Below are 13,256 nucleotides of genomic sequence, written 5' to 3'. Positions count from 1 at the left end.
GGTCCACGCCCCCAAACCGCCCCCACTTCCGTGATAACCCTCCTCGGAGCGCGTCGCCTAGCGCCCATCATACCTCCCCAAGTGCCTGCAGCCGCCTCTCACCAAAGGCATCCCCCCACCTCCTCCTCCCACTCCTTCCTGGGTCTCAGTCCCATCTTTTCCACCGTCTCCAAGGCCCTGCTTCTGTCCCCAGTCTGTGACTCATTTTAGGTCCTCCCATCCATCTCAGGGCCTTTGTTTTTGCCCTGCTTTGAAAGCTCCTCTGCCTGCTCAGCTAAAAGTCACCTTTTTAGGGACTCTTCCCGGCCAGCAGGCCTTCCCCAGATCTGGTCCCCCGAGACACTAGGACGTTTACTGGAGAGCGCCTCTTAAAACTACATTGATTAAGTTCATCGTCGTTCTCCGCGGGCCGCAACAGGTTGCCCTGAACACTGCATTGTTCTAGATGCCGGTAACCGAGTACCGACCCAAAAAAAGTCCCTCGTATCGGCTGTGAAGTCCAGGGTATGAGGAATAGGGCGGCTGAGGGTCAGTGGAGAGGCAGGCCTCATAGGAGGCGGACAGGCGAGGAAAGAGCTGACCGCAGGGAGGAGGAGCCGTGGGGTGAGCCCCGGCGGGAAAGGATGTGTGACTAGCAGCGTGGGGGAGCAGGGCGGGAGAGGACCGGACCCAGGGCCCGATCGAGCCCCTGCCCGAGAGAGGCCTCTTTCCTTCCGCAGCCCGACAGACTGCTGTGGCCTGAAGCTAGGCCCCTCCAAGCTCTACAACCCGCAGGGCGCAACCCACTCCAACCCAGACAGTGCACTCGAGATCACGCTTTAATGAGAGACTGGGATGGGGGCGAGCACCCTCCCCCGTCCTCCAGGAGCCTCCGCCCACCCGGCGTCCTCCGTCTCAGGCCTTCTGCAGCAGTTTTTGGAACTGTCCGAGGAGCGCGGCCGGGAGGAAGTGGGCGAGTAGGCCAAGCGCCGCCAACGCCACGAGAAGCCAGAGCGCGTACGCGCTCGCGTACAGCGGGGCCAGCCTGCGGGCAGTGCTCAGCGGGGGCGGGGCGGGGGCAATGGCCCCACCCCAACCCTACGGCCCGCCTCCCCCAGGGCCCGCCCACCTGCCCCCAAAAGGGAACCGCCTCCAACCAGTCTCCTGGTCCCGCCCGGCATCCGCTTGCGGCCTCTGCCGTCAAGACCCTGCCCACAAGCCAAGCCACCTTTCTCCGCCCCGGTGGACCTCCCGGGAGCCCCGCCCCGGTTCTCACCTTTGCTGCGCAGATCTCGCGTAGCCCTGAAAGTAGCGGAGGCGCGCGAACAAGTATACCAGGCCACACAGTGCTGCCGCCCCTGGGAAAGGGGAGGGCGGGGTGGGGTGAGCCCGCTGATGCGGGGACCCCCGTGGCCCTAGTGCGTGCGCCCCTGGCCCGCTTTCAGACCTTCGTGAAAGAAGATGCCGGCGACCCAGAGCGTGGCGAGGAACAGCGGGAAATACTCGCTGCAGTTCACTCTGCGGTGGGAGAGGAGCGGCATAAGGGCGCCGGCCTGGGGCCTCCGAGCCTGACCGCCCGGGGCTGCCTAGCTCCCTGCCCCGCGCCCTCCCACCGCGCCTCACTGGGCTCGGTAGATGCGCTGGAACTCCGGCGGGCCGGTGGTGAGCGGCGGAGACACGTGGAAGGCCCTGCGCGCCGAGATCACCTGCAGCGAGAAGTAGGCTGGGGGAGGAGGTGTTGCCGGAGTCAGATCTGGCACCCAGACTCCCGGCCCCGCCTCCAGTCTGGCCGCGCATCTTTTCTTTTCCCAGCTCCACACCCAGCTCGTCACGACTCCCCTTTAAAAGCCCGACCAAGGGGACCGCCAGCCCCTGCTCTTCGAGCTTGCCCTGTGTCCACGACACTCAGTGGGGAGGGCAGGGTGCCGGCCTGGGGCTCTGAGAGGCCCTATCCAGCCCAGTGAGTGTAAGGGAAAGGATGACACGTCACAGGACACCTGCCCGCAGGACTTTGCTCCTGAATCATTTCACTTGCAAAACACAGGCAAATGTCCAACTCCTACCCTCTAGGCCTGGACTTTGGCCCAGGTCCCTGGAATGGGAGTGCCACCTGAGGGCAGAGTTGGCTGCATCCTTCCAGGTACAGAGGATCACACACCCTGTGGCCAACTGTCCCTGCTCCGCCACCCACAGAGCTCACCAGGAGGGACCTCCCGACCAAGCCTGGGTCGCTGTGCCTCCAAACTGTGGTGTGGGTTCCTGCCTCAGTTTCTCTGTTCAGGCTCTGCCTTAATCTGACAGACACCCTCTCCTCTGCCCCCAGGTGGTTACGGCTGGGACTATTCTAGTCCAACCCCAAGGCACCAGGGCTCTGCCCCTCTCCCTTCCAACATGGGTGGGTACAGAGGGTGGGCTGGCCCTTGAGGGTCTGAGTGCACAGGAGCCCTTCTCTTCGCCTGAGGCCAGGTGCCCACCACACAAACAGTCCCAGTACTGGGTGTCTCCAACTATCTTCCTGCAAGTCCCATGGCCCTGGTGCCCTTGGTGCCAGGCCCTCTGCAGACATATCCCAACCTTAGCGCACTGTGGATACCAAGGGTAGCCTTGCCAGCACAGTGTATGTGAAGAAGGGCTGAGGGCCAAGCTTACTGTTATGGCTGGAGATCAAGTCAGCCTGTCTGCTCAGCCACTCCAGGGCCCCTGCCCCAGGCTGTGTCTTGTCCTAGCCCATACAGTGTGAGGCAATGGTGTCCTCCAAAGCCAGAATATCTATCCCAGGAATGTGTCTCTAGGGCTGGTCTGAGAAGGGCACCAAGCAGGCAACTTTGGGGGCCAAAAAGCAGGTTTCAACCCTGTCTAGCTCCACATGGTTCCAGCATAGAGAGGGTGACTTTGAAGGCAGGCCCAGGGGATGGGGCCCTCCCACTGGGACACCCAGAGAGGGGACCGCTGGGGAGGGCAGGGATCAGCTGGAGTAGGGCTGCATCAAGCCTATGGCTGTCCCACTTCTGTACTCACCATCAGAACACCCATTCATCCTGGCACCCTGCCCCCCTGCTCAGGCCCTAGAGCCCAACATAGCTGGATGCCCCACCTGCTCCCTGAAAGCCCCTGCCCTCTTCCAGGGTTCTTTATGCTGGCTGAGGTGCCACCCTCCAACCCCAAGCCAGGCAGCCCACATGCCTACCTCAGTTGTTCCTCAGGGGCCATTTTCCATTTCGCTGCCCATCCCCTAGGTTGGGTACCTCTCAGCCTTGGTCCCTGCTCAGGGTTTCACAGTTTGCCCTGCAGACAGCCCTCCAGGGCTTCCCCCTCCCCACTTGGGGAAAATGCAAGCCCCTCAGCCCTCTGGTGGGGGCCAGAAGAGCTTTCATACCAGGAGTCTGGGCTGTCCCTCACCTGGGCCTGGACCCCAGCACCTCCCCAGTGCCTAGAGGGCAGAAAGCAGACTGCAGGGGTCCGAAGCCCACACACTGCCAGAGCAGAAGCCAGCCCACCTTGCTGCAAGACTCCCAGGAGGGTGACAGAGGCCAGAAGAGCCACTTCGTCCTTCATGGTGGCGGTGGCTTGTCGGGCCAGGCTGGACTCTGAGAGGGCTAGCTGTGGGGCTCTTATCACCCTTGTCTGCTGCTCAGAGGCTGGCCCAGAAGAGGAAGAGTGGCGCGCTCTCCCCGCCCCTTCTCAGTGGAGGGGGTTGGGGAAGGAGGCGTGACCATTGCCTGAGAGACCTGGGGAGCCTGGTCAGGCTGAGCAAGTGGAAACCAGGGCCAGAGCTTCCCTGGTGGCGCAAGTGTTAAGAATCCGTGAACACAGCCTGCAGGGGGTTAGTGCACCATGGTTAGCCGGGAGGGAGTCCGGGGAAAAGTCTGCACCTGCGGAAGAGGCAAGAGACTTTTTCTTCCCTCTTTGTTTCCTGGTGCGCGAGGAGAGGGAATTAAGAGCGCTGCTTAAAGGAGCTCCAGAGACGGGCATGAGACGCTAAGGCTGCTGCTGCCGCCACCAAGAAGCATGTGTGCGAGCACAGGTCACTATCCACACCCCCCTTCCGGGGAGCCTGTGCAGCCCGCCACTGCCAGGGTCCCGGGATCCAGGGACAACTCCCCAGGGAGAACGCACGGCGCGCCTCAGGCTGGTACAACGTCACGCTGGCCTCTGCCGCCGCAGGCTCGCCCCGCACTCCGTACCCCTCCCTCCCCCCGGCCTGAGTGAGCCAGAGTCCCCGAAGCAGCTGCTCCTTTAACCCCGTCCTGTCTGAGCGAAGAACAGACGCCCTCTGGCGACCTACACGCAGAGGCGGGGCCAAATCCAAAACTGAGCCCCTGGAGCTGTGAGAACAAAGAAGAGAAAGGGAAATCTCTCCCAGCAGCCTCAGAAGCAGCGGATTAAAGCTCCACAATCAACTTGATGTACCCTGCATCTGTGGAATATATGAATAGACAACAAATCATCCCAAATTGAGGAGGTGGACTTTGAGAGCAAGATTTATGATTTTTTCCCCGTTTCCTCTTTTTGTGTGTATGTGTATGCTTCTGTGTGAGATTTTGTCTGTATAGCTTTGCTTTCACCATTTGTCCTAGGGTTCTATCCATCCGTCTTCTTTTTTTCTTTAAAAATTTTTTTCTTAATAATTATTTTTTATCTTAATAACTTTATTTTATCTTACTTTATTTTATTTTATTTTATCCTCTTTCTTTCTTTCTTCCTTTCTTTCTACTTTTCCTCCCTTTTATTCTGAGCCGTGTGGATGAAAGCCTCTTGGTGCTGCAGCCAGGAGTCAGTGCTGTGCCTCTGAGGTGGGAGAGCCAACTTCAGGACACTGGTCCACAAGAGACCTCCCAGCTCCACATAATATCAAATGACAAAAATCTCCCAGAGATCTCCATCTCAACACCAGCACCCAGCTTCACTCAACAACCAGCAAGCTACAGTGCTGGACACCCTATGCCAAACAACTAGCAAGAAAGGAACACAGCCCCATCCATTAGCAGAGAGGCTGCCTAAAATCATAATAAGTCCACAGACACCCCAAAACACACCACCAGACGTGGACCTGCCCCCCAGAAAGACAAGATCCAGCCTCATCCACCAGAACACAGGCACTAGTCCCCTCCACCAGGAAGCCTACACAACCCACTGAACCAACTTTAGCCACTGGGGACAGACACCAAAAACAACAGGAACTGCGAACCTGCAGCCTGCAAAAAGGAGACCCCAAACACAGTAAGATAAGCAAATTGAGAAGACAGAAAAACACACAGCAGATGAAGGAGCAAGATAAAAACCCACCAGACCTAACAAATGAAGAGGAAATAGGCAGTCTACCTGAAAAGGAATTCAGAATAATGATAGTAAAGATGATCCAAAATCTTGGAAATAGAATAGAGAAAATGCAAGAAACATTTAACAAGGATCTAGAAGAACTAAAGATGAAACAAGCAATGATGAACAACACAATAAATGAAATTAAAAATACTCTAGATGGGATTAATAGCAGAATAACTGAGGCAGAAGAACGGATAAGTGTCCTGGAAGATAAAGTAGTGGAAATAACTACTGCAGAACAGAATAAAGAAAAAAGAATGAAAAGAACTGAGGACAGTCTCAGAAACCTCTGGGACAACATTAAATGCACCAACATTCGAATTATATGGGTTTCAGAAGAAGAAGAGAAAAAGAAAGGGACTGAGAAAATATTTGAAGAGATTATAGTTGAAAACTTCCCTAATATGGGAAAGGAAATAGTTAATCAAGTCCAGGAAGCACAGAGAGTCCCATACAGGATAAATCCAAGGAGAAATACGCCAAGACACATATTAATCAAACTGTCAAAAATTAAATACAAAGAAAATATATTAAAAGCAGCAAGGGAAAACCAACAAAAAACACACAAGGGAATCCCCATAAGGTTAACAGCTGATCTTTCAGCAGAAACTCTGCAAGCCAGAAGGGACTGGCAGGATATATTTAAAGTGAGGAAGGAGAAAAACCTGCAACCAAGATTACTCTACCCATCAAGGATCTCATTCAACTGAAAGCATTTCCTCTAAGATCAGGAACAAGACAAGGATGTCCGCTCTCACCACTATTATTCAACATAGTTTTGGAGTCCTAGCCACAGCAATCAGAGAAAGAAAATAAATAAAAGGAATACAAATTGGAAAAGAAGAATTAAAACTACCACTGTTTGCAGATAACATGATACTATACATAGAGGATCCTAAAGATGCCGCCAGAAAACTACTAGGGCTAATCAATGAATTTGGTAAAGTTGCAGGATATAAAATTAATGCACAGAAATCTCTTTCATTCTTATATACTAACGATGAAATATCTGAAAGAGAAATTAAGGAAACACTCCCATTTACCATTGCAACAAAAAGAATAAAATACCTAGGAATAAACCTACCTAGGGAGACAAAAGACCTGTATGCAGAAAACTATAAGACACTGATGAAAGAAATTAAAGGTGATACCAGCAGATGGAGAGATATACCATGTTCTTGGATTGGAAGAATCAATATTGTGAAAATGACTATATTACCCAAAGCAATCTACAGATTCAATGCAATCCCTATCAAATTACCAATGGCAGTTTTTTTTACAGAACTAGAACAAAAAAAATCTTAAAATTTGTATGGAGACAAAAAAGACCCTGAATAGCCAAAGCAGTCTTGAGGGAAAAAAGTGGAGCTGGAGGAATCAGAATCCCCGACTTCAGACTATACTACAAAGCTACAGTAATCAAGGCAATACAGTACTGGCACAAAAACAGAAACATAGATCAATGGAGCAAGATAGAAAGCCCAGAGATAAACCCATGCACCTATGGTCAACTAATCTATGACAAAGGAGGCAAAGATATACAATGCAGAAAAGACAGTCTCTTCAAGAAGTGGTGCTGGGAAAACTGGACAGCTACATGTAAAAGAATGAAATTAGAACACTCCTTAACACCATACACAAAAATAAACTCAAAATGGATTAGAAACCTAAATGTAAGACCAGACACTATAAAACTCTTAGAGGAAAACATAGGAAGAACACTCTGACATAAATCACAGCAAGATCTTTTTTGACCCACCTCCTAGAGTAATGGAAATAAAAATAAACAAATGGGACCTAATGAAACTTCAAAGCTTTTGCACAACAAAGGAACCCATAAGACGAAAAGACAACCCTCAGAATGGGAGAAAATATTTGCAAACGAATCAATGGACAAAGGATTAATCTCCAAAATATATAAACAGCTCATGCAGCTCAATATTAAAGAAACAAACAACCCAATCCAAAAATGGGCAGAAGACCTAAATAGAGCTCTCTCCAAAGAAGAGATACAGATGGCCAAGAAGCACGTGAAAAGCTGCTCAACATCACTAATTATTGAGAAATGCAAATCAAAACTACAATGAGGTATCACCTCACACCATTTAGAATGGGCATCATCACAAAATCTACAAACAACAAATGCTGGAGAGGGTGTGGAAAAAAGGGAACCCTCTTGCACTGTTGGTGGGAATGTAAATTGATACAGCCACTATGTAGAACAGTATGGAGGTTCCTTAAAAACTAAAAATAGAATTACCATATGATCCAGCAATCCCACTACTGGGCATATACCAGGAGAAAACCATAATTCAAAAAGACACGTGCACCCCAATGTTCATTGCAGCACTATTTACAATAGCCAGGTCATGGAAGCAACCTAAATGCCCATCAAAAGACGAATGGATAAAGAAGATGTGGTACATATATACAATGGTATATTACTCAGCCATAAAAAGGAACGAAATTGGGTCATTTTTTGAGATGTGGATGGATCTAGAGACTGTCATACAGAGTGAAGTAAGTCAGAAAGAGAAAAACATATCGTATATTAACGCATATATGTGGAACCTAGAAAAATGGTACAGATGAACCGGTTTGCAGGGCAGAAATTGAGACACAGATGTAGAGAACAAACGTATGGACACCAAGGGGGGAAAGTGGCGAGGGGGTGGGGGTGGGGGTGTGATGAATTGTGCGATTGGGACTGACATGTATACACTGATGTGTATAAAATGGATGACTAATAAGAACCTGCGGTATAAAAAAGTTTTTTAATTTTTAAAAATTAAGAAAAAATTTTTAAAAAGAAACCACAATCTCAGTACCATAGACAATCATAAGCAGTACACAACTCACACCCTAAGCTTAAATTAAAAAAAAAGTTTTATTTTGAAATTGTTTTACTTACAAAAAATTTTGCACAAATAGCACACATTTCCCATCACCCAGCTTCCTCTAATGTTAACATCTTATATAATTATGATTCAATTATGTAAACTCAGAAATTAACATTGATACAATACTATCAGCCATTTTACAGATCTTATTGAAGTTTCACCAATTGTGCCACTAAAATAGTACAAAGACCTCTAAAACATTACTCAAAGTTGTGGCAGACACAAAACACATATCGTTCGATTCCCTGTATATGAAATGTCCAGAAAAGACAAATCCATAGAGACAGAAAACAGATCACTGGTGGCCAGGGGCCGGGAGCATTACTGGGATGATGAAAATGTACTAAAACTGAATTGTGGTGAACTTCGCACAACTCTGTAAATTCACCAAAAATCGTTGAATTTTATACTTAAGATGGGCATATGTTATGGTATGTAAATTATACCTCAATAAAGTTGTTTTTAAAAAATAGTACAAAAGCCAGGCAGCCGGAGCCCTCCAATGTTACCGCACCGCCGCCTTGACGGCGGGTACGGTGCGCCGCCTCTTGGCCGTGTCAGCGGTAACGAGAGCGGCAGGGGACGCGGCGCCGCGCAGTCCCCTGGGGACCCCAGGAGGCAGCCACAGCACACTCCACCAGGCCCCACTGCAGTCGCTGGAGCCGGCCGGAAAGGGCGGAGGCAGGGGCTCTGGCAGAGCCTCCTACCCAGCCGACCCGTCGACCCCTCGTACCCCGCGGACTTGGAGGGCTCGGCTTCACCACCACCCCAGGCCCCCGCTGACTTTGACTTGGCCTCTCGGTCTGCGGCTGAGGGAAGCGATCAATGGCCTTCCCACCGCACCCACTCCGGGGGCCTGCTCAGCGCGCGAAGCGCTCCCTCGCTAGGGAAGGCAGCGTAGGGTGCAGGAGGAGGGGGCACATAGAAAAAATATTGACCGGGACTTCCCTGTTGGTCCAGTGGTTAAGCCTCCGTGTTTCCAGTGCAGAGGGTCTGGGTTCCATCCCTGGTCGGGAAACTAGATCCCACAGGTCTTAACTAAAGAGAATGGACTTGAGGACACAGGGAGGGGGAAGGGTAAGCTGGGACGAAGTGAGAGAGTGGCATGGACATATATACACTACCAAATGTAAAACAGATAGCTAGTGGAAAGCAGCCGCATAGCACAGGGAGATCCGCTGGGTGCTTTGTGACTACCTAGAGGGGTGGGATAGGGAGGGTGGGAGGGAGGCGCAAGAGGGAGGAGATGTGGGGATATATGTATATGTATAGCTGATTCACTTTGTTATAAAGCAGAAGCTAACACACCATTGTAAAGCGATTATACTCTAATAAAGATATTAAAAAAAAAGTTAGCATGTTACATAAAAACAGTATTGTGATTAAAACCAGGAGACTAACATTGATCCAAGACTATTAATCTACAGACCTTAACCAAATTTCAGTATGTTGTCCCATAACATCCTTTTTCTGGTCCAGGATCATGTGTCCTTGGTCTCCTCCAATCTGAGACAATCGGATGGGTCTTCAGTGTGCTTTCAGTGATCTGTCATAATCTCAACACTGATGAAGAATGTGAGTTATTTTGTAGATGACTCTCAATTTGGATTTTCTGATGTCTTTACATGATTATACTTTTTAAAAAGATTTTATTTATTTTATTTGTGGCTGTGTTGGGTCTTCATTGCTGCGTGCAAGCTTTCTCTAGTTGTGCTGAGAGGGGGCTACTGTTTGTTGCGGTATGTGGGCTTCTCATTGCGGTGTCTTCTCGTTGCGAAGCACAGGCTATATGCGCGTGGGCTTCAGTAGTTGTGGCGCATGGGTTCAGTTGCTCCGCAGTGGGATCTTCCCGGACCAGGGCTTGAACCCATGTCCCCTGCATTGGCAGCTGGATTCTTAACCACTGTGCCACCAGGGAAGCCCTCTTTACATGATTAGACTGAGGTTATTCATTTGGGCAAGAATGCCACTGAAGTGATGTGTGTCCATGCTTCTTATCACAACCCTAAGCTTTCTGCACAAGGAAATAACATTTGTTATGATGGCACGTCTTGCTCTTGACCTAACCCACTTGTTCCCAGCTCATGCTCCACCCTGTAGAATCACCTTGCAGATTCATGGCTCTGACCTTAGCCCTCCTCAGCCTGATTCTGTTTGGGCACCTGGGGTCCCTTATGCACCCCCAGGATCCCTGAGCACCCTTCCTGGGCAGCCCTGTCCCTCTCTGTTTTCCTTGTTGGATTTCTATCTCCCCACCCTTCCAAGAGTACCTGGGAGGAGATGACTGCTCTCTGCCTGGTCCCCAAGTCCCGCATGTTGTTGATGCTCAAAGAAACATACCGATGAATGAGCAAATGACTGACTATCAAGTTGGCCTGGCTGCCTTCCCTCTATTCTCTCCCTTTTCACCAGCTCTACAGCTTTATCTTTTCCAAAATGTCATATGATTGGAATCATACAGTATGTAGCCTTTTCATATTGGCTTCTCTCACTTAGTAATATGCATTTAAAGCTCCTCCATGTCTTTTCATGACTTAATAGCTCATTTCTTTTCAGTGCTGGATTATATTCCGTTATCTGGGTGTATCACAATTTATCCATTCACTACTGAAGGACATCTTGGTTGCTTTCAAGTTTTAGCAATTATGCGTAAAGCTGCTATAAACATCTATGTGGAGGTTTTTGCCTAGATGTAAGTTCTCAACTCATTTGGGTAAATACCAAGGACTACGATTGCTGGATTGTATGGTAAGAGCATGTTTAGTTTTGTAAGAAACTAGCAAGCTGTTTTGCAAGGTGGCTGTACCATTTTGCATTCCCACCAGCAATAAATGAGACCTCCTGTTGCTCCACATCTTTGCCAGTATTTGGTGGTGTCAGCATTCTGGATTTTGCCATTCCAGTAGATGTACGTGGTATCTTGTTTTAATTTGCATTTCCCTAATGACATATGATGTGGAACATCTTTTCATATGCTTATTTGCCATCTGTATATCTTCTTTGGTGAGGTGTGTGTTAAGGTCATATGACCGTTTTTTTAAATTGAGTTGTTTGTTTTCTTATTGTTGAGTTTTAAGAGTTATTTGTACACTTTGGATAATAGTCCTTTATCAGATGTGTCTTTTGCAAATATTTTCTCCCAATTTGTGGCTTGTCTTCTCATTCTCTTGACAGTGTCTTTGACAGAGTTTCTGCTCTGTCAAGGACAAATTTTAATGAAGATAAATTTTAAAGAAATCTGTATTATCAATTATTTCTTTCATGGATTGTGCCTTTGGTGTTGTATCTAAAAACTCATCACCATACCCAAGGTATCTTCTAGGAATTTTATAATTTTGCATTTTACATTTAAATCTATGATTCATTTTGAGTTAATATTCGTGAAGAAGGTAAATAAAGTCTGTGTCTAGATTAATTTTTTTGCATGTGGATGTCCATTTGTTCCAGCACCATTTGTTGAAAAGACTCTATTTTTTCCATTATATTGCCTTTGTTCTTTGCCAAAGATCAGTTGACTACATATATATATATATATATATATATATATATATATATATAAACATCTTTATTGGAGTATAATTCGGATAAAGATGTTAATATATATATATATATTTTTTTTTTTTTTTTTTTTTGCGGTACGCGGGCCCGTCACTGTTGTGGCCTCTCCCGTTGCGGAGCACAGGCTCCGGACGCGCAGGCTCAGCGGCCATGGCTCACAGGTCCAGCTCTGCGGCATGTGGGATCTTCCCGGACCGGGGCACGAACCCGTGTCCCCTGCATCGGCAGGCGGACTCTCAACCACTGCGCCACCAGAGAGGCCCTGGAGTATATTTGCTTTACAGTGTTGTGTTAGTTTCTACTGTATAACAAAGTGAATCAGCTATATGTATACATGTATCCCCAAATCCCCTCCCTATTGCGTCTCCCTCCCACCCTCACTATCCCACCCCTCTAGGTGGTCACAAAGCACCAAGCTGATCTCCCTGTGCTATGCAGCTGCTTCCCACTAGCTATCTACTTTACATTTGGTAGTGTATATATGTCAATGCTACTCTCTCACTTCATCCCAGCTTACCCTTCCCACTCCCCGTGTCCTCAAGTCCAAAGATCAGTTGACTATATTTATGTGGGTCTATTTCTGAGCTTTCTATTCTGTCCCATTGATAGACAAATAGTTTGTTCTTTCACCAATACTACACTGTCTTGATTACTATAGCTTTATAGTGATTTTTTTAAATTTTATTTTTATTTATTTATTTTTTGTTGCATTGGGTCTTCGTTGCTGTGCGCAGGCTTTCTCTAGTTGCGGCGAGCAGGGGCTACTCTTTGTTGTCGTGCGCGGGTTTCTCATTGCAGTGGCTTCTCTTGTTGCAGAGCACAGGCTCTAGGCACGTGGGTCTCAGTAGTTGTGACACATGGGCTTAGTAGTTGTGGCTCGCGGGCTCTTGAGTGCAGGCTCAGTAGTTGTGGCACACGGGCTTAATTGCTCCGTGACATGTGGGATCTTCCCGGAGCAGGGCTCAAACTTGTGTCCCCTGCATTGGCAGGTGGATCCTTAACCACTGCATTACCAGGGAAGTCCTATAGTGATTCTTGAAGTCAGGTAGTGTCAGCCCTCCAACTCTGCTCTCCTTCAATATTGAGTTGGCTATCTGGGCCTTTTGCCTCTCTATGTAAAATTTAGAACCAGATTGTTGATGTCCACAAAATAATTTGCAGCAGTTTTTACTGGAATTGCTTTGAGTCTATTGATCAAGTTGGGAAGAACTGGCATCTTGACAATATTGAATATTCCTGTCCATGGACATGGAATATCTCTCCATTTATTTAATTCTTCTTGGATTTCTTTCATCAGAGTTTTGAGTGTAGCTTTTTAGCAAGTTTTGAAACCAGGAAGTGTGAGTCCTCCAAATGTGATCTTCATTTTCAACATTGGGCCATTCTGGAGTCATTGAATTTCTCTATGAATGTTAGGATCACCTTATCAATTTCTACAGAGAAGCCAGCTGGGATTTTAATTGGAATTGTGTTAAATCTGTATATTAATTTGGAGAG

At 48.2% G+C, this 13,256-nt stretch overlaps 1 protein-coding gene across 1 annotated transcript; it reads right to left on the bottom strand.

Moving 5' to 3' along the window:
• Positions 1–805: 805 nt before the first annotated feature.
• LTC4S (leukotriene C4 synthase) lies at positions 806–3,636 on the bottom strand. The gene is made up of 5 exons (XM_060008242.1): positions 3,477–3,636; positions 1,603–1,702; positions 1,427–1,497; positions 1,256–1,337; positions 806–1,024 (listed from the first exon to the last, which is right to left on the bottom strand). The coding sequence occupies exons 1-5, from the start codon at positions 3,532–3,534 to the stop codon at positions 895–897; spliced, it is 441 nt and encodes a 146-aa protein (XP_059864225.1). The 5' UTR covers positions 3,535–3,636; the 3' UTR covers positions 806–894.
• Positions 3,637–13,256: the final 9,620 nt, after the last annotated feature.

The sequence above is a fragment of the Delphinus delphis genome, chromosome 3, assembly GCF_949987515.2.
Source record: "Delphinus delphis chromosome 3, mDelDel1.2, whole genome shotgun sequence".
Classification (NCBI taxonomy): Eukaryota; Metazoa; Chordata; class Mammalia; order Artiodactyla; family Delphinidae; genus Delphinus; species Delphinus delphis.
Note: the sequence above shows the minus strand (reverse complement) of the source record. Positions and strands in the feature narration are given on the sequence as shown.